This window comes from Chiloscyllium punctatum, chromosome 44 (assembly GCF_047496795.1).
Source record: "Chiloscyllium punctatum isolate Juve2018m chromosome 44, sChiPun1.3, whole genome shotgun sequence".
Classification (NCBI taxonomy): Eukaryota; Metazoa; Chordata; class Chondrichthyes; order Orectolobiformes; family Hemiscylliidae; genus Chiloscyllium; species Chiloscyllium punctatum.
In genome coordinates, this window is record NC_092782.1 from 21339199 (window position 1) to 21365818 (window position 26620).

The 26620-nt window shown below is 41.8% G+C and overlaps 1 protein-coding gene across 1 annotated transcript in view; it reads left to right on the forward strand.

Moving 5' to 3' along the window:
* LOC140466796 (chloride anion exchanger-like) overlaps positions 1 to 26259 on the forward strand; it is a 73817-nt gene extending 47558 nt beyond the window's left edge. Inside the window, exons 17-20 of the mRNA XM_072562437.1 lie at positions 4345 to 4399; positions 18426 to 18571; positions 20347 to 20403; positions 20490 to 26259. Of these exons, the coding sequence (XP_072418538.1) occupies positions 4345 to 4399; positions 18426 to 18571; positions 20347 to 20403; positions 20490 to 20513 (282 nt within the window). The 3' untranslated portion in view covers positions 20514 to 26259. The remainder of the gene's footprint in view (positions 1 to 4344; positions 4400 to 18425; positions 18572 to 20346; positions 20404 to 20489) is intronic.
* Positions 26260 to 26620: the final 361 nt, after the last annotated feature.

Genomic DNA, 26620 nt, shown 5'->3' on the forward strand with positions numbered 1-26620 from the left:
AACACCTCCTTCCTTGACTATTACCCACCTTTCACAACCCCAAGTCCCATCACCAAATGGGTTGCTTTCAGCACAGCCAACCTATTTACAACTACTCATAATCCTCATGATCCACTTCTCTTCCCTGACTTACTATTAACAATCCCTTTGTCTTGTGATGATACTATGGCTTTAAGAGCTGTATTTTGTCCTGGTGTTTTTTATGAAAGGAGTTTGAGACAGAGCTGCTGAGCAGTCTGTTCCAAGCCATTAAAGTGAACAAGTTGTGAGGCCTTGGGTTTTTTTTAAAGTTTGAACAACAGAGTCAGCATGAATGGGTGGAGTCAGCCTCCCACTGAACCAAGGTTTCAGTTTAGCTTTCAGCAGTTGCTGGGTTTTGGAGGAGGTTGTCTCTCTCTGTTACAGAAAAAAACTGGAACTCTTTCAGCTGACAGAATTGCAAGCGAGACAATCTGTTTTACTGAATTTGCCTTTGCAAAGGGTGTGTTTATGGAATGTTACTATACAGGAATATTCCCTATTTAGTAGTTTAAAATCTTTTATTTTGTTAAGTTTTCAATTGGAGTAAAAGTTATATCAATTCTGCTTTCCTTTTCTTTTGTATTTTAACTGTAAAGTAAGAATAAAGTATGTTTTGCTTAATGCCGAGTACTGTAACCAGTCAAATTACATCTGGAACATAGCACCTTATACTCAACTTTAAATAAGATAAAAGTTATGTTCTAAGTGTTACCACCTTGATATATTCACAGGGAGTGTGGTCTGGTCCATAACCGTTTCCTCCTTCTAGGCTCTGTCTTCTTGTATCCATTCATTTCTTTTCACCAACTCCCTTCTATCCTCCCCAGCCCACTGTCAGCACAAATGCCACCTTTTCCTAAATAGGGTCATAGGATTAGAAGAGTTAACTGTTTTCTTCCCACAGATGCTGCCAAACCTGCAGAGTTTCTGAACAAATTCTATTTTTATTTGTTTCAAATGTCCAGCAGCTGCTTGACAGTTCTTTGTTTTATTGAAATTGATAACAAATGGTTTGAACAATAGAGTATGAAGGCTAAAAAGATTCAATAGAAAGACAGGAAGAGAGACAGGAAGAAAGAAAAGGACAGAGAAAAATTAAGAACATAAAGAATCACAAAGGCAGACAGAGAGAAAGACAGTCTCTCATTTTTGGACCACTTTTCATGTCCACCTAATATTTTGAAGCATTCTGCAGCCAATGAAGTAGATTACAAAGTGCAATCACTGTTGTAAAGCAGGAAAGGTTGGAGCTAACATGCACTCCCTAATGTCCTTCAGGGAAGGAAATCAGCTATCCTCAACAGGTCTATCCAACATGTGATTCTAGACCAAAGCAAAGTGGTGATTCTCAATTGCCCTCTGAAATGGCCCAGCAAGCCACTCATTTGTTTCAAAGACTCAACAAAGAAATGAAACTGGATGGATAATCTAGCATAAATCTAGGCACCAGAAATAGTAACAGTCGAAACAGCCCTGTCCATCCTGTCAAATCCTCTTTACTAACATCTGGAGCCTAGTACCAAAATTGGGAGAGCTGTCTCACAGACGAGGCAAACAACACAATCATACTCACAGAATGATACCTGGCAGACAATGTCATTGATGTCGTCATCATCCCCGGATATGCCATGTCCCACTGGTAGGACAGACACCCAGCAGAGGTAGTGGCACAGTGGTATACATTCAGGCGGGGGTTGACCTGGGAGTCTTTCACATTACTCTACACCTCATGAAGTATCATGACATCAGGTTAAACATGGGCAAGGAAACCTGCTGATTACCACATACCGTCCTCCCTCAGCTGATGAATCAGTACTCCTCCATATTGAGCAACTTGGAGGAAGCACTGAGGGTGGCAAGGGTACCGAGTGGGGGATTTCAATCTTCATCCCCAAGACTGGCACTGTGCAAATGCTACTGATCAAGCTGGTTGAGTCCTAAAGGACATAGCTGTGAGACTGGTGATGAGGGAACCAACATAATGGAAAAACATACCTGACCTCATAGTTAGCAATCTGCTGGCTGCAGATGCATCTGTCTATGACAATATTGGTAAGTGACTACTGCACAGTCCTTGTGGAGATGAAGTACCACCTTCACATGGAGGATAACCTTCATCGTGTTGTGTGGCACTACCACCATGCTAAATGGGACTGACTTCAAACAGATCTAGCAACTCAAGACTGGGCATTATGAAGTGCTGTGAGCCATCAACAACAGAATTATACTCTCACACAACAGCAGAATTATACTCTCACACAATCTGAAACTTCATGGCTTAGAATATTCCCTGGTTCAATGGAGAGCACATGTGGGCATGCCAGGATCAGCACCAGGCAGAGCTGAAAATGCTGTGTCAACTTGGCAAAGCCACCAAAAGGATTACTTGCACAGGTAAAAACAAGGGCTGCAGATGCTGGAAACCAGATTCTAGATCAGAGTGGTGCTGGAAGAGCACAGCAGTTCAGGCAGCATCCGAGGAGCAGGAAAATCGACGTTTCGGGCAAAAGCCCTTCATCAGAAAAAGAGCTTACTGATTACTTGCATACCAAGTAACATAAGCAGCAAGTGATAGACAGAGCTAAGCGATCCCATAACTAATGGATCAGATGTAAGCTCTGTAGTCCAGCCACATCTAGTTGTGAATGGTAGTAGACAATTAAACAACTGACTGGAGGAGGCATCTCCACAATATTCCCACCCTCAATTTAGGAAGAGCCCAATACAACAATGAAAAAGACAAGGCGGAAGCACTTGCAGAAATCTTCAGCCAGAAGTGCTGAGTGGATATTCCACCTCGGCCTCCTCCTGTGGTCCCCAGCATCACAGATACCAGTCTTCAGCCAATTCAATTCATTCACATGACATCAAGAGACACTGAATACTGCTATGACAACATTCCAGCAAAAGGTCTGAAGACATTTGCACCAGAACTTTCCACTACTCCAGCCAAGCTCTTCCAGTACAGTTATATCATGGGCATCTACCCAACAATGTGGAAAATTGCCCAAGTATTTCCTGCACACAATAAGCAGGTTAACTCCAACTCAGCCAATTCCCACCCCATCAATCTACACTCGATCATCAGTAAAGTGATAGAACGTTTCATCTATAGTGCAATCAAGCAGCACCTGCTCAGCAATAACTTGCTCAGTGATGCCCAGTTTGAGTTCTACCAGGGCCACTCAGCTTCTGTCTGGCAGATAGGAAGTTGGTTGTGGTTGTTAGAGGTCAGCCATCTCAGCTCCAGGACATCTCTACCGGAGTTCTTCAGGATAGTGCCCCATGCTTATCTATCTTCAGCTGCTTCATCAATAACCTTTCCTCCATCATAAGGTTAGAAGTGGGGGTGTTTGCTGATGATTACACAATATTCAGCACCATTTATGACTCCTCAGATGCTGAAGCAAGATCTGGATAATATCCAAACTTGGGCTGACAAGTGACAAGTAACAACTGTGTCATACAAATGCCAGGCAATGACCACTACCAATAAGAGACAATTTAACCACTGGTCCTTGACATTTTTATGGTGACAACATCACTGAATTCCCCAATATCAACATCCTGAGGGTTACCATGGACTGGAAACTCAACTGAACCTGCCACTTACACACAATAGCTACAAGAGCAGGTCAGACGCTGGGAAACCTGCGATGAGTAACTCACCTCCTGACTCCCAAAGCCTGCTTATAATCTACAAGGTGCAAGTTAGGAATGTGATAGAATCTTCTCCACTTGCCTGGCTGTGCAACTCCAACAACACTCAAGAAGCTTCACGTCATCTAGGACAAAGCAGCCTGCTTGATTGGCACCACATCCATAAACTTCCACCCACTCAGTATCAGCAGTGTGTATGATTTACAAGATGCACTGTGGAAATTCTCCAAAAACCCTTCGATAACACCTTCCAAACTCCATGACCACTTCCACCTAGAAAGACAAGGGCAGCAGATACATGGGAACACCACTATTTGCAAGACCCCCTCCAAGACACTCACCATCTTGATTTGGAAATATATTGCTGTTTCTTTGACTGCTGTCAAAACAGATAATTCTTACAAAAATAGTTGTGAACTTTTTTGAATCATAAGTCTGTATTTTGCCTCCATTATCACAATCACAATATATTTCACCAGTATTTGAGTGACCTCAAAATAATTTGTCACAATTGAAAATATACCATATTGCATCTGTTAAAAAGAATTCCTTTAATTCGAGCTGGTCTAGAAGAAATCAGGGAGAGAATTTATTTAAAAATCCAATTAAACGTTAGATATCAACTGTATAGAAAGTGGTCTCTCCATCTCTCTGTCTCAACAGATCTTGAAAGAATTTTTCCGGATTGAAATTGATGTCTATATCGCTGCTTGTGGTGGTAAGTTTCTTTCTCACTAGACTTTTGCCACTTTTGAAAATAAACCAATCCTCTCAGGACTTTATTAATTTGTTTAAGTCAGGAAGGTGACGAATTTGCTTCACTTACATCTATAAGCTCAACTCCAATTCTACAATTTTAAAAAAACTATTAAAATAAGACAACACTATCCAGGACAAAGCAGTCCTCTCGATCAGCACCCAATTTAACTATATATGATATTCATTCTCTCCACCTTTCATCATTTTCCACTAGGGCGCACACCATTCAAATTTGTGTAATGATCTTTCCCGAGGAGTGACATACAGAATTCTTGACCACTTTTAAGGCAGAGTTATATAGCTTCTTGACTGTAAAGGGTATCAGGCATAGGTGGAAAAGTAGAGTTGAGGCTGTAATCAAATCAGCCATGATATCATTCTATGTTGAAGTGAGCTCCAGGGGCCAATAGCTTACTTCTGCTTCTAATTTCTAGGAATGTAACTGAATTGGTTAAGATCAGAAGTCAGATAACACCAGGTTAGGAACAGCACTCTAAAAGCTTGTGATTTCAAATAAACCCCCATTGGACTATAATCTGGTGTTGTGTGACTTCTGACCTTGATCACCTCAGACCAACACCAGCACCTCCACATCATGGATTGGTTAGAAAGGACAGAAAGTAGAAATTAGGAATATTCAAGTATCTTCTCAGTTTTCCAGGTCACTAGTTAACAGTTTCAACTTACTATCTACTTGTTTCAGGTTGCAACAGGTGTCAGTGCTGGGTACAAGTACTTGCAATCTATATTAATGACTAAAATGGATTGACTGTCACAACCCTTGCCATGATTTTACATGGCCTCACATTAATCAAGACAAAGCCAGCTCAGATTCTTCCCTGTATCACTTTTCAGCACAACGGCCTTTCAGTCCCCACCTTATCTTTTCGTATCTCCTCCTGAAAATGACTCCTACTCAAATCACATACAACCACAATTCCAAAATTCCAACTATCTAGTCTTGGGCCCTCTTTAGCAACAAAACATTTTGCATAACCTGTCTACCATACAGCACTCTCTCTTCTATTTTTGGTGCCTCATCCCCATCAAATCTTTCAATCTTCCTTGTTCCTTCACTGTTATAACCCTCAAACTTGCTCCTCTAGGGAGAAGGGATACAGATTGAAATAAATATTGCGCTTAGCCAGACTCAGCCACTGAATATTCATATTCATGACAACATATTCATGAAAGATAGGGAAAGAAAAAGTGGAGGCAAATAGCAGTAGTTTGGGGAATACATTGCACTGTTGGCAAAAGTGAAAGCCCTGGAGGGAGTAAGGTGAGAATTCATTAATATTTTATTGGCTTTTAAATGTCTCAAAATAGTGATTGAGAGAGAGAGACACAGACAGTGAGAGAAATCTGTAGTGAAATCACAAAGGTATGCAAGAACTAATGTTGTTTGAGAGGAAGTTTTCAGATATTTGAGTAATTGATGTCAGAGTAAAGGGGAAAAATTTCTGAAATTTGTTCTATATTTCCTTGAGCAGTATGTTATCAATCCAAATAAGGAAGGAGGTATTGCTAGGTCTCGTGCTGAAAATGAGGCTATATCAATAGGACCATTTGTCTGTGAGGAGCACTGCATAAGAGTGATCATAGAGTCATAGAGATGTATAGCATGGAAACAGACCCTTTGGTCCAACCTGTCCATGCTGACCAGATATCCCAACCCAATCTAGTCCCACCTGCCAGCACCCGGCCCATATCCCTCCAAACCCTTCCTATTCATATACCCATCCAAATACCTCTTAAATGTTGCAATTGTACCAGCCCCTACCACTTCCTCTGGCAGCTGATTCCATACACGTACCACCCTCTGTGTGAAAAAGCTGCCCCTTAGGTCTCTTTTATATCTTTCCCCTCTCACCCTAAACCTATGCCCTCTAGTTCTGGACTCCCCGACCCCAGGGAAAAGACTTTGTCTATTTATCCTATCCATGCCCCTCATAATTTTGTACATCTCTATAAGATCACCCCTCAAGCTCCGTTGCTCCAGGGAAAACAGCTCCAGCCTGTTCAGCCTCTCCCTATAGCTCAAATCCTTCAACTATGGCAACATCCTTGTAAATCTTTTCTGAACTCTTTCAAGTTTCACAATATCTTTCCAATAGGAAGGAGACCAGAATTGCATGCAATATTCCAACAGTGGCCTAACCACTGTACAGCCGCAACATGACCTCCCAACTCCTGTATTCAATACTCTGACCAATAAATGAAAGCATACCAAACACCTTCTTCACTATCCTATCTACCTGCGACTCCACTTTCAAGGATCTATGAACCTGCACTCCAAGGTCTCTTTGTTCAGCAACACTCTCTAGGACCTTACCATTAAGTGTATAAGTCTTACTTAGATTTGCTTTCCCAAAATGCAGCATCTCGCATTTATTTGAATTAAACTCAGTATGTAGATTGTCCAACCAGAGGGGAGGCCATATTGGATTTGGTACTCGGTAATGAACCGGGACAAGTGGTGGGCTTGTTAGTGGGTGAACATTTAGGTGATGGTGACCACAATTCTGTGACTTTCACCTTGGTTATGGAAAGAGATAGGTGCACACAACAAGGTAGATTTTACAATTGGGGGGAAGGGAAATTACGATGCTGTAAGACAGGATTTGAGGAGCATAAGTTGGGAGCATAGGCTGTCAGGGAAGGATGTGGTGGAAATGTGGAACTTTTTCAAGGAGCAGATACGACGTGTCCTTGATATGTATGTACCTATCAGGCAGGAAAGAAATGGTCGTGTGAGGGAGCCTTGGTTGACGAGGGAGGTTGAATGTCTAGTAAAGAGGAAGAAGGAGGCTTACATAAGGTTGAGGAAACAGGGTTCAGACAGAGCAGTGGAGGGATACAGGATAGCGAGAAGGGACCTGAAGAAAGGGATTAGGAGAGCTAATAGAGGGCATGAAAAATCCTTGGCGGATAGGATCAAGGATAACCCCAAGGCATTTTATGCGTATGTGAGAAACCTGAGAATGACGAGAACGAGGGTAGGTCCGATCAAGGACAGTAGTGGGAGATTGTGTATTGAGTCGGAAGAGATAGGAGAGGTCTTGAACAAGTACTTCTCTTCAGTATTTACGAACGAGAGGGACCGTATTGTTGAAGAGGAGAGTGTGAAACGGACTGATAAGCTAGAAGAGATACTTGTTAGGAAGGAAGATGTGTTGGACATTTTGAACAGTTGAGGATAGACAAGTCCTCCGGGCCTGACGGGATATATCCTAGGATTATGTGGGAAGCAAGAGAGGAAATTGCAGTACCGTTGGCAATGATCTTCTCGTCTTCACTGGCAACGGGGGTGGTACCAGGGGACTGGAGAGTAGTGAATGTTGTGCCCCTGTTCAAAAAAGGGAGTAGGGATAACCCCGGGAATTACAGGCCAGTTAGTCTTACTTCTGTTGTAGGCAAAGTAATGGAAAGGGTACTGAGGGATAGGATTTATGAGTATCTGGAAAGACACTGCTTGATTAGGGACAGCCAGCACGGATTTGTGAAGGGTAGGTCTTGCCTTACAAGTCTTATTGAATTCTTCGAGGAGGTGACCAAGCATGTGGATGAGGGTAGAGCAGTGGATGTAGTGTACATGGATTTTAGTAAGGCATTTGATAAGGTTCCCCATGATAGGCTTATGCGGAAAGTCAGGAGGCATGGGATCGAGGGAAATTTGGCCAATTGGATAGAAAACTGGATAACCGCTCGAAGGCAGAGAGTGGTGGTAGATGGTAAATATTCAGCCTGGAGCCCAGTTACAAGTGGAGTTTTGCAGGGATCAGTTCTGGGTCCTCTGATGTTTGTAATTTTTATTAATGACTTGGATGAGGGAGTCGAAGGGTGGGTCAGTAAATTTGCAGATGATATGAAGATAGGTGGAGTTGTGGACAGTGAGGAGGGCATTTGTCGTTTGCAAAGGGACTTAGATATGATGCAGAGCTGGGCTGAGGAGTGGCAGATGGAGTTCAACCCTGCCAAGTGTGAGGTTGTCCATTTTGGAAGAACAAATAAGAATGCCGAATACAGGGTAAATGGTAGGGCTCTTAGTCAGGTGGAGGAACAGAGGGATCTTGGGGTCTATGTACATAGATCTTTGAAAGTTGTCACTCAGGTGGATAGAGTTTGTAAGAAGGCCTATGGAGTATTATCGTTCATTAGTAGAGGGATTGAATTCAAGAGTCGTGAAGTGATGTTGCAGCTGTACAGGACTTTGGTTAGGCCACATTTGGAGTACTGTGTGCAGTTCTGGTCGCCTCACTTTAGGAAAGATGTGGAAGCTTTGGAGAGGGTGCAGAGAAGATTTACCAGGATGTTGCCTGGAATGGAGAGTAGGTCATACGAGGATAGGTTGAGAGTTCTCGGCCTTTTCTCATTGGAACGGCGAAGGATGAGGGGTGACTTGATAGAGGTTTATAAGATGATCAGAGGAATAGATAGAGTAGACATTCAGAAACTTTTTCCCCGGGTACAACAGAGTGTTACAAGGGGATATAAATTTAAGGTGAATGGTGGAAGGTATAGGGGAGATGTCAGGGGTGGGTTCTTTACCCAGAGAGTGGTGGGGGCATGGAATGCGCTGCCCGTGGGAGTGGTAGAGTCAGAATCATTGGCGACCTTTAAGCGGCATTTGGATAGGTACATGGATGGGTGCTTAATCTAGGATAGAAGTTCGGCACAACATCGTGGGCCGAAGGGTCTGTTCTGTGCTGTATTGTTCTATGTTCTATGTTCTATGTTCTAAACTCCATCTGCCACTTCTCAGCCCATTGGCCCATCTGATCAAGATCTTATTGTAATCTGAGATACCCTCTTCGCTGTCCACTACACCTCCAATTTTGGTGTCATCTGCAAACTTACTAACCACACTTCTTATGCTCGCATCCAAATTATTTATGTAAATGACAAAAAGTAGAGGACCCAGCACTGATCCTTGTGGCACTCCACTGGTCACAGGCCTCCAGTCTGAAAAACAACCCTCCACCACCACCCTCTGTCTTCTACCTTTGAGCCAGTTCTATATCCAAATGGCTAGTTCTCCCGTATTCTGTGAGATCTAACCTTGCTAATCAGTCTCCCATGGGAATTTTGTCAAACACCTTACTGAAGTCCATCTAAATCACATCTGCCCTCATCAATCCTCTTTGTTACTTCTTCAAAAAATTCAGTCAAGTTTGTGAGACATGATTTCCCACGCACAAAACCATGTTGTCTATCCCTAATCAGTCCTTGCCTTTCCAAATACATGTACATCCTGTCCCTCAGGATTCCCTCCAACAACTTGCCCACCACTAATGTCAGGCTCACTGGTCTATAGTTCCCTGGATTGTCCTTACCATCCTTCTTAAACAGTGGCACCACGTTAGCCAACCTCCAGTCTTCCGGCACCTCACCTGTGACTATCGATGATACAAATATCTCAGCAAGGGGCCTAGCAATCACTTCCCTAGCTTCCCACAGAGTTCTCGGGTACACCTGATCAGGTGCTGAGGATTTATCCACTTTTATGCGTTTCAAGACATCCAGCACTTCCTCCGCTGTAATATGGAGATTTTGCAAGATGTCACCACCTATTTCCCTCCAGTTTTCCATATCCTTTTCCACAGTAAATACTGATGCAAAATATTCATTTAGAACCTCCCTCATTTCCTGCAGCTCTACACAAAGGCCGCCTTGCTGATCTTTGAGGGGTCCTATTCTCTCTCTCGTTACCCTTTTGTCCTTAATGTATTTGTAAAAACTCTTTGGATTCTCCTTAATTCTATTTGCCAAAGCTATCTCATGTCCCCTTTTTGCCCTCTTGATTTCCCTCTTAAGTATACTCCTACTTCCTTTATACTCTTCTTAGGATTCACCCGATCTATCCTGTCTGTACCTTACATATGCTTCCTTCTTTTTCTTAACAAAACCCTCAATTTCTTTAGTCATCCAGAATTCCCTATACCTACCAGCCTTCCCTTTCACCCTGACAGGAATATACTTTCCCTGGACTCTCGTTATCTCATTTCTGAAGGCTTCCCATTTTCCAGCCGTCCCTTTACCTGCGAACATCTGCCTCCAATCAGCTTTCAAAAGTTCTTGCCGAACACCATCAAAATTGGCCTTTCTCCAATTTAGAACTTCACCTTTTAGATCTGGACTATCCTTTTCCAGCATTATTTTAAATCTAATAGAATTATCGTCGCTGGCCCCAAAGTGCTCCCCCACTGACACCTCACTCACCCGCCCTGCCTTACTTCCCAAGAATAAGACACGTTTTGCATCTTCTCTCGTAGGTACATCCACATACTGATTCAGAAAATTGGCTTGTACACACTTAACAAATTCTTCTCCATCTAAACCCTTAACACTATGGCAGTCCCAGTTGATGTTGGAAAGTTAAAATCCCCGACCATAACCACCATATTATTCTTACCGATAGCTGAGATCTCCTTACAAGTTTAGAACATAGAACATAGAAAAATACAGCGCAGTACAGGCCCTTCGGCCCTCGATGTTGCACCGACCGAAGCCTACCTAACCTACACTAGCCCAATAACCTCCATATGCTTATCCAATGCCCGTTGAATGACCATAAAGAGGGAGAATCCACCACTGATACTGGCAGGGCATTCCATGAACTCACAACCTGCTGAGTAAAGAATCTACCCCTAACATTTGTCCTATACCAACCTCCCCTTAATTTAAAGTTGTGTCCCCTAGTAACAGCTGACTTCATACGCAGAAAAAGGTTCTCACTGTCAGCCCTATCTAAACCCCTAATCATCTTGTACACCTCTATCAAGTCACCCCGAAACCTTCTTTTCTCCAATGAAAACAGCCCCAAGTGCCTCAGCCTTTCCTCATACGATCTTCCTACCATACCAGGCAACATCCTGGTAAACCTCCTCTGCACCCGTTCCAATGCCTCTACATCCTTCCTATAGTATGGCGACCAAAACTGTACACAATACTCCAGATAAGGCCGCACCAGAGTCTTATACAACTGCAACATGACCTCAGGACTCCGGAACTCAATTCCTCTACCAATAAAGCCCAGTACGCCATGTGCCTTCTTCACAGCACTATTTACCTGGGTGGCAACTTTCAGAGATCTGTGTACATGGACACCAAGATCCCTCTGCTCATCCACACTACCAAGTAGCCTACCATTAGCCCAGTAATCCATCTTCTTATTACTCCTACCAAAGTGAATGACTTCACACTTAGCTACATTGAACTCCATTTGCCACCTTTCTGCCCAGCTCTGCAACTTATCTATATCCCGGTGTAACCTGCCACATCCTTCTTCACTGTGCTGAATGGCTTCCACAACTCCACCGACTTTCGTATCATCCGCAAACTTGCTCACCCAGCCTTCAAGCCCCTCCTCCAGGTCATTTATAAAAATGACAAACAGCAATGGTCCCAAAACAGATCCTTGTGGAACACCGCTAGTAACTGCACTCCAAGATGAACCTTTACCATCAACTACTACCGTCTGTCTCCTTCCAGCCAGCCAATTCCTAATCCAAACCTCTAATGAACCCTCAATGCCATACCTCCGTAATTTTTGCAGTAGCCTACCATGGGGTACATTATCGAACGCCTTGCTAAAATCCATATACACCACATCTACTGCTTTACCCTCGTCCACTTCCTTAGTCACCTTCTCAAAGAACTCAATAAGTTTTGTGAGGCATGACCTGCCCTTCACAAAACCATGCTGACTATCCTTGATCACATTATTCCTATACAGATGTTCATAAATCCTATCCCTTACAATTCTCTCTAAGACTTTGCCCACAACAGAAGTGAGACTCACTGGCCTATAGTTACTAGGGCTATCCCTACTCCACTTCTTGAACAAGGGGACCACATTCGCTATCCTCCAGTCTTCTGGCACTATTCCTGTAGACAACGACGACATAAAAATCAAGGCCATTGGCTCCGCTATCTCCTCCCTTGCTTCCCAGAGGATCCTAGGATAAATGCCATCAGGCCCAGGGGTCTTATCTATTTTCACCCTTTCCAGTATTCCCTGGACCTCTTCCCTACATACCTCAAGGCCATCCATTCTAATCACTTGTGACTCAATATTCACATCAGCAACAACGTCCTGTTCCTGAGTGAATACTGACGAAAAGTATTGATTTAGTGTCTCTCCAATCTCCTCTGCCTCCACGCACAACTTCCCACTACTATCCTTGACTGGACCAATACCCACCCTAGTCATCCTTTTATTCCTGACATACCTATAGAAAGCCTTAGGGTTTTCCCTAATCCTACCAACCAAGGACTTTTCATGTCCCCTTCTTGCTGCTCTTAGCTCTCTCTTTAGATCCTTCCTGGCTACCTTATAACTCTCAATCGCCCCAACTGAACCTTCACGCCTCATCTTTACATAGGCCACCCTCTTCCCTTTTACAAGGGATTCCAATTCCTTATTAAACCACGGCTCCCTCACAAGACCCTTTCCTCCCTGCCTGACTGGTACATACTTATCAAGGACACCCAATAGCTGCTTCTTGAACAAGCTCCACATATCATTTGTGTTCTTCCCTTGAAGCCTATTTTTCCAATCCACACATCCTAAGTCATGCCTCACCGCATCATAATTTCCCTGCCCCCAGCTATAACTGTTGCCCTGCAGTGCACACTTATCCCTCTCCATCACTAGAGTAAAAGTCACTGAGTTGTGGTCATTGTCCCCGAAGTGCTCACCTACCTCCAAGTCTAACACCTGGCCTGGTTCATTAGCTAGAACCAAATCCAGTATAGCCTCACCTCTTGTTGGCCTGTCTACATATTGTGTCAGGAAACCCTCCTGCACACATTGGGCAAGCACTTGTGACTCAATATTCACATCAGCAACAACGTCCTGTTCCTGAGTGAATACTGACGAAAAGTATTGATTTAGTGTCTCTCCAAACAAACTTGAACTATAGCTTTCCCAGTCAATATCTGGGAAGTTAAAGTCCCCCATAACAACCACCCTATTACTTTCACTCTTCTCCTGAATCATCCTTGCAATACTTTCCTCTACGTCTCTCGGACTATTAGGAGGCCTGTAGAAAACTCCTAACAGGGTGACCTCACCTTTCCCATTTCTAACCTCCGCCCACACTACCTCAGATGGCAAGTCTTCCTCCATCATCCTTTCCACCACTGTAATACTATCCTTGACAAGCAATGCCACACCTCCCCCTCTTTTACCCCCACCTCTGACCCTACTAAAACATTTAAACCCTGGAACCTGCAACAGCCATTCCTGTCCCTGTTCTACCCACGTCTCTGTAATGGCCACAACATCGAAGTCCCAGGTACCAACCCATGCTGCAAGTTCACCTGCCTTATTTCTTATACTTCTGGCATTGAAGTATACACACTTCAAGCCACCTTCCTGTTTACCGGCACCCTCCTTCGAGATCGATGCCTTGTTCCTAACCTCCTTACACTCAAGGTCCTGCATCCTAAAGCTACAGTCCAGGTTCCCATGCCCCTGCAGATGTTAGTTTAAACCCTCCCAAAGAGCACTAGCAAACCTCCCCCCAAGGATACTGGTGCCCCTCAGGTTCAGGTGTAGACCATCCTGTTTATAGAGGTCCCACCTTCCCCAGAAAGAACCCCAGTTGTCCAGAAACTGGAATCCCTCTCTCCTGCACCATCCCTGTCGACACGCATTTAACTCTTCTCTCTCCCTATTCCTCGACTCTCTATCAGGTGGCACGGGTAACAAACAGAGACAACGACTTTTTTCGTTCTCGCTCTGAGCTTCCAACCTAGCTCCCTGAAAGCCTGTCTAACATCCTCACCCCTCTTCCTACCTATGTCATTGGTGCCAATGTGGACCACGACCTGGGGCTGCTACCCCTCCCCCTTAAGGACCCGGAAAACACGATCAGAGACATCACGTACCCTTGCACCTGGGAGGCAACATACCAAACGTGAGTCTCTGTCGCCCCCGCAAAACCACCTATCTGTGCCCCTCACTATTGAGTCCCCAATAACTATCGCTCTACCTTTCTCTGCCCTTCCCTTCTGAGCAACGGGGACAGGCTCCGTGCCAGAGGCCTGAACCTTGTTGCTTACCCCTGGTAAGTCGTCCCCCCCACAAGTATCCAAAACGGTATACTTGTTATTGAGGGGAACGACCGCAGGGGGTCCCTGCACTGGCTGCTTCCTCCCAGTCCTCCTCACTGTCACCCATCTGTCTACAACATTCGGAGTAACTACTTCCCTAAAGCTCTGATCTATGACCACCTCTGCCTCCCGAATGATCCGTAGTTCATCCAACTCCAGCTCCAGTTCCCTAACACGGTCTTGGAGGAGCTGGAGATGGGTGCACTTCCCGCAAGTGTAATCAGGAGGGACGCTAATGGCTTCCCTCACCTCAAACGTCTTGCAAGAGGAACATTGCACTGCCTTTGCTGCCATCCCTCTAAAAGGTAAACTTTAAAAAGAAAACTGGATCTAATGAAACAAACAAGCAAAATGCAGCACTTACCTGCTTACCACAACGGATCTAATTATTAGGGTAGAGGAGTATTGTTTCTCAATTTCCCTCTCACTATTGGGGGTCTATAATACAATCCCAATAAGGTTATCATTCCTTTCCTATTTCTCAGTTCCACCCAAATAACTTCCCTGGATGTATTTCTGGGAATATCCTCCCTCAGCACAGTTGTAATGCTATCCCTTATCAAAAATGCCACCCCTCCTCTCTTGCCTCCCTTTCTATCCTTCTTGTAGCATTTGTATCCTGGAACATTAAGCTGCCAGTCCTGCCCATCCTTGAGCCATGTTTCTGTAATTGTTATGATATCCCAGTCCCATGTTCCTAACCATGCCCTGAATTCATCTGCCTTCCCTGTTAGGCCCCTTGCATTGAAATAAATGCAGTTTAATTTATTAGTCCTACCTTGTCCCTGTCTGCTCTGACTGTTTGACTCACTTCTGTTCTCAACTGTACCAGTCTCAGACTGATCTCTTTCTGCACTATCTCCCTGGGTCTCACCCCCCATCTTCCCAGTTTGAATCCTCCCGAGCAGCTCCAGCAAATCTCCCTGCGAATGTATTAGCCCCTTTCCAATTTAAATGCAATTTGTCCTTCTTGTACAGGTCACTTCTACCTCAAAAGAGATTCCAATGATCCAAAATTGTGAATCCTTCCCCCATACACCAGCTCCTCAGCCATGCATTCATCTGCTCTATCCTTCTATTCCTGCCCTCACTAGCTCGTAGCACCGGGAGTAATCCAGATATTACTACTCTCAAGGACCTCCTTTTTAAATTCCTGCCTAACTCTCTGTAATCTCCCTTCAGAATCCCAACCTTTTCCCTTTCTATGTCATTGGTTCCAACGTGGACAATGACCTCTTGCTGGCCCCTCTCCCCTGTGAGAACATTCTGCACCCTCTCTGAGACATCCTTGATCCTGGCACCAGGGAAGCAACACACCATTCTGCTTTTTGCTGCTGGCCACAGAAATGTCTGTCTGTACCTTGAACTAGAGAATCCCCTAACACAATTCAGCTCTTGGAACCCGATGTATCCCTCATTGCATTAGAGCCAGTCTCAATACCAGAAACTTGGCAGTTCATGCTATGCACACCTGAGAATCCATCACCCCCTACATTTTCCAAAACAGCATACTTGTTTGAAATGGGTATATCCACAAAAGACTCCTGCACTAGCTGCCTACCTCTCTTACCTTTCCTGGAGTTAACCCATTTATGAGACTTTCCCCCCTTCCTATAACTACCATCCATTACATACTGTTGCTGTTACAAATTCCTCATTGCACTGTCTCTCTAATCAATCCATTCGATCTGATAAGATTCACAGCCAGCAGCATTTATGGCAGGTATAATCCGCAGTATCCCTTAAACTCTCTTTAAACACCCACATCTGACAAGAAGTACATATCACTCTAATAAAGGCCATTTTTGCTCCTTCACAATCTACAGACCCAGAAAATAACACCGTCTTATTCCTCTACAAGCATGGCCCCAGGTTAAATTAATAATTATGGCTTATATTTTAAGTTTAATCAAGAGACATATCTCCAAAAACATATAATCAAGAAAGAACCTACTCTACTCACTACTGCAGATTCTCTGTAGGCCACACTTAAAACAACGATTAACTTATCTGATTCTGTGCTGTGATCTTTGCCTAACAGTTCCTCCAAGATCAGTTGTGAATTTCACTGTTTGATCATTTTCCCTGATGCACTCTGACATCCAGCAATACACAAATTCAAACATCAAAGGCAGTAACTGTGCAGGTTCTCTCTCTCTCTCTTTCTCTCTCTTGCAATGACCTTGACATGTGCTTCCTTTGTCTGATTGGGGAGGACATGGAGCAATCTATATTGGAAGACAGAAACTTCAACGAGCTGAGCAGGGATCTTGCCAGAGTAACATAGACAGAAAGTGACAAGAAAAACTGCAATGGAACAATGGTTGATCTTCAAGATAAAATATTTTAGGTACAGGCTTATTTCATGCAACAAGGACAGAATTCTTCAGGTGAATTCGTCATAGAGAACCAGGTCAAATAGAATAAATTGAAAGGTGAAGTGAAGACAGAGACAAAATGAGAATCAGGTGCAAGTAATATAAAAGGGAATGCCAAGGTTCTAGCAATATGTAAGTAGTCAGTGGATAATATGTGGCAGGATGAGGCTGATTAAGGTCAACTTCACCCTTGCTGTTGAAAGCCTCATCTCTTGCCTCAAGACTTGACTATTCCATACTGCCCTGGCTGGCTTCCTACACCCTACTTTCCATAAAACTTGGGTTTATCCAAAGATCTGCTACACAGCCTCTTGCTTGCACAAAGTCCTGATCATTTGCCACATTGTACTTGCTGACCTGGACTGGATCCCAGTTAAGCAAGGTTTGATTTAAAAATTCTCAGCCTTAGTTTCAAATCCCTTATATTCTTATATGACACAACAAATTTCCCTTCAAAATCATTCAACATCTCTGCTTTGACCACTCTTGTGGGCAATGAGTTCTCAGTTATTCATACTTTGAAATTTAAAATAATGGGAGTTGATGTCAATGCAGCAGATACAATTCTGAACAGGTTTGACATCACTACAGCTAGAGAATCTAGAACATGGGGTCGTAGTCATAAGAGAAAACATCAGCCTTAGAGTAAGACTGGGATGAAGAGAAGTGTCTTCACTTCAAGGACTTGAACTTTTGGACTTCTCTATATCAGACAGAAATGCAAATTCAGCTGCTGAGTATATTCAAGACTGGGACTGACACACTTTTGGACCAGAGAATTAAGGCATATTGAGATTTCTGGGATTAAAAATTGGTCATAATCCTGTTCAATGGTGAAGCAGGCACAAGGGTCCACATGGACTACTCCTGCTCCCATTACATTAGTTCTAACAGATATGCAAGCCTCTTCACCACTCAAACAGGAGTTATTTAAGAGGCACTATCTCAGGACAACTGGGATAGGCAATAAGTATTGGCCTTATTATTGTTTCTAGCTTTCTGAAGGTGAATAAAAAATGCTGGGTTGAGCTATTCCTCATGCCAGTGGACACATTTCTGGTTGGATAAGGTGCTTATCCTGTTGTGCCAGTTCCTCCATCTTGTACTATGTAAGCACAAATTTCCAACCAAATTTGAGCAGTGGCAAGCCCAAAGATTGGGACTTGGAGATTTACCAGGTTTGAGCCTTTGATCGATGTGGCTGCTTGAAATTAAACGTTTTGGGAATAAAAATGTTTTAACATAGAATTATTTTAGTATTGTGAGAAAAGACATTTTTGAAGCTTTTCATCTTGAACTCTTCAATATAATTCATAAGAAATACAACATTTATGCTACCTGAGAGGAGAGTGCTGATTGATTGGCACGTGGTAATGGTAGTGGTGTTGCCATAAAGAATGTAACAGATTATTGACATTTAACTGCCAAGCTTTGTTTAAATTTTAAACCAAATAGGTTAACTCTTGTTATTTTGTTTATTCTCAGATTTAATCCTGGAGAAATTAAAAAGTTGTGAATTTTTTGACGATGAAATCAGTCCAAAAGTATTCTTCCTTACTATCCACGATGCAATGCTCTGCATATTGGACAAGCATGATCCCAGTAATTCTGTCAACATCATATGTGACAAGGTATCTTTGGTTAGAACATAGAGCAGTACAGCACAGACCCTTCCACCCATGATGAAGTGTTGAACACAATGCCAAATTAAACTAATTCCTTCTGCCTGCCCATGGTCCATATATCTCCAATCGTTGCTTATTCATGTGCCCTGAAATGCCCGTATTGTATTTGCCTCTTCAATTACCCCTGGAAGCACGTTCCATGCACCTACTAATTCTGTGTAAAAGCTTGCTCCTCATATTTCCCTTAAGCCATTCCCCACTTAGTGGGCGACACAGTGGTTAGCACTGCTACCTCACAGCACCAGAGATACAGGTTCAATTCCCACCTCAGGTGACTGACTGTGTGGAGTTTGCACATTCTCCCCGTGTCTGCGTGGGTTTCCTCCAGGTGCTCAGGTTTCTTCCCACAGTCCAAAAATGTGCAGGTCATTGAATTGACCATGTTAAATTGCCTGTAGTGTAGGGGAATGGGTCCGGGTGGGTGGTGGGTCGGTGTGGACTTATTGGGCCAAAGGGCCTGTTTCCCCACTGTAAGTAATCTAATCTTACCTTAAGTGCATAACCTCTAGTATTAGACATGAGAACTCTGTCAACCCTATCTATGCTTCTCATAATTTTATAAATCTCCATCAGGTGTCTCCATCAGGGAAAACAGTCCTAGTTTTTCCAGCCTCTCCTTATAGCTCATATCCTCTAATCCAGGCAGCACTCTGATAAGCTTCTTCTGCACCCTCTTCAAAGCCACTACATCCTTTCTGTAAGGTAGCGACCAGAACTGATTGTTGTTTGTTACTTACTTCGAATTTTCACCTTTCCCCTTCATTTCTTTTGAAAATTCATTTTGCATTTTCATGTTCCCCTTCTGCACATATATTTACTTTGCTTTCTTCCTGTATGTTTGATCACATCACCTCTCATCCCACATGACTATCAGTATCCTATTGTAATTCTGCATAGTTCTATGCCTCCTCTCCGTAGTTTCATTGTCTTTTACTCGTACAGTGGCCCCTTATCCTCCAGGCTCTCAGTGCCCATATCTCCCTGGCCCTAAGTGTCTCTCGCATGGTCCCATAGCTTTCAATGCCTAACCCTTGTAACCTTCTCCCATATGTAATCTTTTTGAAGAAGAACAGGGAAAACTCTGGACAATATGTTGCACTCAATCAACAGCACATAAACAGATCTTCTTGTCATTCCTATATTGCTCTTTGGAATCCTTCTCAGTCCAAAATGGCTGTTGCATTTCACACATTGTGATAGTGGCTACACATTAAAAAAAAACCCGAAGTGTGGTCTGATACACTGGAAGAATTGAAGGAAGGCACAATATTCTGGAGCTTCATCTGGATCTGTCTGTGAGACCTAGAAATTTATAGATAATTCTTCTTCAAATCAAGAAAACAGGGCCAAACAGCTTTTGAACCAACAGTTTCTAAAATTAATTTCTTCTACATGCATTTTCATTCCATCTGTAAAAGAGGTGAACTAGTAATATCAGAAGATCATCAAATAATCAACTAATCATGTACAGAAACAATTAGTGAACCTGCTGACTATGCATCAAACACATTAACTAATCACATGCAGAAGAACTGTAGAAAACAATATTGAGTATTGAAATAGAAACAGTACAAAACAATTATCTGCTGTTTACTCATATTCACAATTAATACAATATCAGGCCACCCCTGGAGTCACAAAGTTTACAATATGTGAAAATGTGAATTACAATTGGATTACAATCTGAACTCAGATAACAGAGCTCATTAATTTTGTTGTAGGTACATAACATCAAGGAAACAAATTCTGAAGGAGATTTAAAAAAGAGGAACTTTGGGGTAAGCTAAAAATATATCCTTCATTCTTTTAGGAGACAGTATTATTCTTGCCAAGTTAACACTTCCATAATCTGGTTTACTTTCAGATGCAATCGGATACAAAGTTCTGAGTGTCTGTAAAACAAGCAGAAAACTGATGCAACAAATATTTGGATCAGTGAATTGCAAACTAACAAGTTCCAGAAAGGACTATAATTTGAGATTGATTTATGTGCAGAATTTATTTTGCATAGACTGTCACAATCCATCTTGAAATTTTGGCTAATGAATGTATATTTGTAATTTTTAAGGCAAAGATGTGACATAACATTGTACATGACAAATCAGTGCTGATTTAACGAGTGCAGCAGTATCCTGTCGTCAGTGTGGGTCTGAGGTCTGTTTAGGAAGAAATTTGTAGCTGTTCTAACAAATCGTACATAAATTTGCTGATCACACACTTCCCACCCTCTAATATTGACAATAGCTGTAAAGTTGTATCACATTATTCACACTTCCAGAGAAATAGCAGCAGGAGAAGACCATTCAGAACCTTGAACCTGTTTTACCATTTGATAAGACCATGATTAATCTGATTGTTGTCACTTCTTTTTTGTCTGCCTATAAATCCTCAACTCCCTTGTCAATGAGGAATCTGTCTCACTCAGCCTTAAAAATATTCAATAACCTTGGTTCAAGTACTCTTTGGGGAAGAGAGCTCTGACAGAAAAAAAACCCTCACCTGTCTGAACTGGAAGACTCCTTATTTTTGATCTGTGTCTCCTAGTTCTAACCTCTGTTGAAAAGGGAATCATCCTTTGGTATCCACCCTGTCAAGTCCCCTCAGGGGCTTTCAATTATTGAAAAGACGTTTCAAGAAGATCACCTCTCATTGAAAATATGTCCAAAATATGCAAACTTTCCTCATAGGACATTACCCTCATTCCAGGAATCAGCTCAGAAATCTTTCTCCAACTGCTTCCAATGCAATTATGCCCTTTTTAAAATAAGGAGAAGAAAGCTGTGCATGGTACTCTGGATGTGGTCTCACCAAAACACTGCACAACTCCAGTAAAATTCTCTACTTTTATATTCCATTCTCTTTGTAATAAATAAGGACATCCCATTTGCCTTCCTTGTCATTTACTGTACCTGCAAAATTAACGTTTTGTGATTTTTATGCTGGGACATCTGCTTCCCTCTGTATGTTAGAGTTCAGTGATCTCTCTCCATTTAAATAATATTTTATGCAATTTTAAATAATTTTATTCTTCCTGCCAAAATAGACAAGCTCACATTTTAGCATATTATGCTTTATCTGCCAAATTTTTGACCTCTCACGTTATCCATCCCTTTGTGGACTCTTTATGTCTTCTTCACAATTTACTTTCCTGCCCATCTTGGTGTCATCAGCAAATTCAGCAATCATACATTCTGTCCCTTCATACAAGTAGTTGCTTGTAAATAGTTGAGACCACAGCAGTGATCCTTGTTGTATTCTACTCATTACATCTTGCCAACCTAAAAATGACCTATTTACCCCATATCTTTATTTTGTATTAGTTTACCAATTCTTTCGATATGCTGATATGTTGCATTCTCCACCATAGGCTATTATTTTGTGCAGTCACCTTTGATGCAGGAACATCATATTTTCAGGTTCCCCTTATTCACTCTGCTTGTTACTTACCTTTCACAAAACCACATTGCCTCTGCATGATTGCATTAAGATTTTATAAACGCCTGTTGTAACACCTTGAATGATAGACTCTTGCATTTTCACGTACTAGATATTAAGCAAACTGATCTGTAATTTCCTGCTTCATATCTTCTCCTTTACTTGAATACAGAATTTAAATTCACTACTTTCCTGTCTGATGAGATCTTTCCAGTATCTAGGGTCTTTTTGAAAACTGAAATCAATAGTGGGGAGAGATGGGAAAATCTCTGAGTGGGATTTGTGCAGGGAGAAGATCTGTAGGACCAGGGCCAAGTTAAAGAAAGAGCAAGCTATGAATAGCATGTTTGAGTTCCACAGCAGCTATTGATAACTCAAAGCTTGGAATACCAAAATGTTAGCTCTGTCTAACACACTGCCTACAATGGGGTTCAGGCCCCTAGATTGAGAAGCTTGGTATAGAATAAAGTCTGCTGCCTGAACTGCTGTGCTCTTCCAGCACCACTAATCCAGAATCTGGTTTCCAGCATCTGCAGTCATTGTTTTTACATAGAATAAAGTCCATCAGGACTCAGGGACTTGTCAGATGTAGTTCCAATAATTTTCTCAGGGGCTTTATCTAGTGATTGTAATTGTTTTAAATTCCTTTCTCCTTTTCACCTTCTGATTCACAGTTTGTGTCTTGCCCAGCGAAGACAGATGCAAAATTTCTGTTCAAATCATGTACCAATTTCTCTATTTTCCATTATTTATTCCCCAGATTCAGTCCCTAGAAGGCTAATGTTAGTAATTTTTCCTTCTTATATGCATGTAGAAGATTTACTATCTGTTTTTATGTTTGCTTTCATTCATATTTTAATTCTTTCTCACCATTTCTTTTGCATTTATATTTGATGGATTTTATATTCAATCTAGTCTTCTCACCTGCCATTAACTTCGTAAAATTGGATGCTATTTCCTTTAATTTAATGCCATTTTCAGCTTCCTTAGTTCATTACAAATAACACATCCTTCTCCTGGAATCTCTTTGTCTCTCTCATCGGCATAAATCTGTGCTAACTTAAGAAATACCTTCTTTAATACGTTTACACTGCATCTCTTCTAAGCTGTTCTTGAAAGTAAATTTCAGTTCATGCTCTGCCTTCATGCCCTTATATTTAATTTTAAAACACCAATCTTAACTCTCTTTTTACCCTCAAACTGAATTAAAAAGTTACTCATGTGATAATCACTGCTACTTAAGGGCACCTTTGTCAAGAGGCAATTAATTCATTCTATCTCATTTAGCATTAGCAGATATGGAATTAACTGCTCTTGGATTGGCTCTGGAACATGCCGCTGTAAGAATCTGACTTGAAAAACACTAACTTCATCCTTCAGACTACCTCTTCCAATCTTATCTATCTAAACAATGAATAGATTAAAATCACCTATCTTTTTCATAACACCACACTATTTCTTCCCATTTACCTCTTCCATCAGCATGATTTCTGCTAGGACAGCTACAAATTACAAGCGACCTCTTTCCTTTGCCATTTCTTATCTTTCACCAAACTGATTCATACATACTCACACAGCTGAAACCTTGTGCCGTACGCACTTGCATCACTGAACCCTTTCTGCTTTTACACTCTCAGTCCCAAACAATCACTCCTTTCTCACACTCACAGCCAGGACCTCTGGTGGCTTTACACTCTCACAATCCTGAACTTCCAGTCCTTTGACACACACACAGCCCTGTACTCCTGCTGCTTTTCTCATTCACACTAAACAAATTTTATACTCTGGATGTCCATCATCTTAGATGTATAAACAAACAGCTACTGATTACAGGCTTTTCTGTCAGCAAAAGCTGATCAATCACCTTTCTTGATCTTTGACTATCAATATGACATCCCAGTGGTTTTGGTATGAAATTCACAACATAGAACTGTTGAAAGCGCAAGGGTAACAACCGAATTAAAATATTTGGCGGATCCGCAAAACAGGGCTGGGTAATGAACACTGGTCTTCAATTAAAGCCATATCCTGAAAAGAGTAAAGAATTAAAGTATGTCATCTAATGCTCCACTTTCTGTCAACTGTTTACTGAATATAATTTTGCAATCTTCATGGTATTGATGCGCAGAATATTTCCCACTTTCTGAAAATGTGAAGTCAGCAGCTGATGTTTTGGGGGTAAGTGGGAATGGGTTGAAGATCAGAAGAGGGTCACCACCCTCAATAATGCATTAGCAAAAACCTCAGAATCCATACAGTTTCCTTTCACTGTTCTAACATGAACCTATCAGCTACACTCAGGACAGTTAGATTGGTGTGAAGAAGAACTTAAAACATTAACTCAGGTTTCTCTTCACAGATGCTGCCAGGCTTGCTGAATTTTTCTAGCTATTTCGGTTTTGTTTGCTATTGTTCTGTCACACTCTGCCAATTACAAGCCAAGTAAATTACTTTTGAAATTAAGGTAATTTTGAAATAACAATAAACCCGGGGTTCAAGTCCCACTTGTTCCAAAGATATATCATAACATCTCTGAGAATATCTGGAATCTGGCAAGGAGGAAGGATCTTATGGTGCAGTTGTAGTGTCCTTACCTCTGAACCAGGAGGTCTGGATTCAAGTCCTACTTGCTGCACAGATGCATCCCGGAACACGTTGATTTAAAAAGTATCTTGAAGAACAGTTTGATTCCAATTGATCTATGCAATTAGTGGAAAACTGCAATAAAATGGAAGCTTTAAGATTATATGATTCACCAAGGGCAGGGAGGGGTTGTTTCTGAATAGCATCATAAATCTTCTAATTATCACAATGTTGTACATTGGGCAGATTTCTTAATAGTGGCATGCTATTCCCAATGGTGGAACAATATTGTACATCATTTCTGCTCCCTTGCTCCCTCTCAAAGATTAAGTGTGGGGAGGCATGTGACCAGGAAGAGGGGGAAGCTTTGAAATGCTGATGCAGCTACTGGCAGTCAGCACTTATCAAAGGTGGTTTTGTTTCAAATTTAAATTTCATCTGTCAATATTTTGCATTATATATTTCAGTGTACATCATTTGTTACTTGTTGGGATTAGCTTTGTCAGAAAACTAAATGTATTGTCATGTTTCTTGGTTAACACGTGATTACATGGGGAGTTGGGATGTTTCCATTATCGTGGCAGAAACAATGTTGTGTTTTTGTTCCCTTTATACTGAATGCTCATGTCCAATGTCTAACGCATCATTCGGGTAGGGCATGACTGAATTTCCAGGCTCAGCTAACCCTCCTTTCTATGTATTGTCAAGGATATTGTTCATGCTCACTCTCAGTGGGGATAATTAAAATGAAGACTCAAAGTCCTATAAGGGCTGTCCCAGTTAATATCTTGAGATAGACACACATTTGGACAATACCTTGGGTCTCTCATTTTCTTACTTTGACTGACAGTCCCCAAAGCTGCACCCACTCAGTATTTCCAACTTCACTCTTCCATGCGCCTGACCCCACCCTCCTTCCTCCCTTGCATTCATCTTCCATGGACCCAGACTCTGAGCATTCAAAACAGTCCCCTAATCTCACATGATTCCGCTGTTTCAGTCTTGAAAATCCACTCAGGCTGCCGTCCTCCTTCTGTTCACTTCAACAAGGAAAATCACTGGCCTCACACAATTGTACAAAATGCTGACTTCAACCAAACATGAACTCAATGTAATGAGAGTCTCCTGTACACCAACTGTAATCTTAAAGATCGGAAAAAATACACTAATGAATTTTCATAGCATGTAAACACATATAAGTACATAGTGCCACAGGACAGTCTGAGATCCAATACACCACAGTCATGCTGCTGACTTTACCTCTGCATTTCATCCTGCTTCCGAGAAATCAATTTTTTGTATTCTGCGCATAAAGACTGGATAAAATCTAACATTGCCACAGCCATCTTGTGGCAGGTGTGACATTAGCAAGCTGAATCATGAAATATTGCTAAATACCTTGATGGTATGTTGAATTGTGGCACATGTTTTGTTTAAAAATATGTTCACGTCAATGATTGGAGTAAGAAATTTAACAATTGGTATTGTGTCTCATTGAGAATCACTATATTTCTATGAATGGAAAAAGATGAAGAAAGAAAAGTCCATCCCGACCAGAGATTAAAATATTGGATTTTTTTTATTCTACTTGATCAAAGCAAAACTTGGGATCAGGACAGAAGAAAATTTTAAAAAATGTTCAAATAATGATGACGGAGCCAATATTTCTATCTTTCAAACCTTGTTTATATAATTACTGTCCACTTGGACATTGAAAATACAATTCTCATCATAATTACATGTTGCAATAATCAAGCATGCGAATTGAAACAACTAAAGAGCAAGCTGTTTTAAATCTATATAGTGCAATGTGAAAGTGTTAATCTTTCATAATTCAATGTAAAAGAGCATCGAAGGAGAGTGACCATAATATAATAGAATTTTAGGTTAGGTTTGAGATTAGATTACATTACAGTGTGGAAACAGGCCCTTCGGCCCAACAAGTCCACACCGACCCACCGAAGTGCAACCCACCCA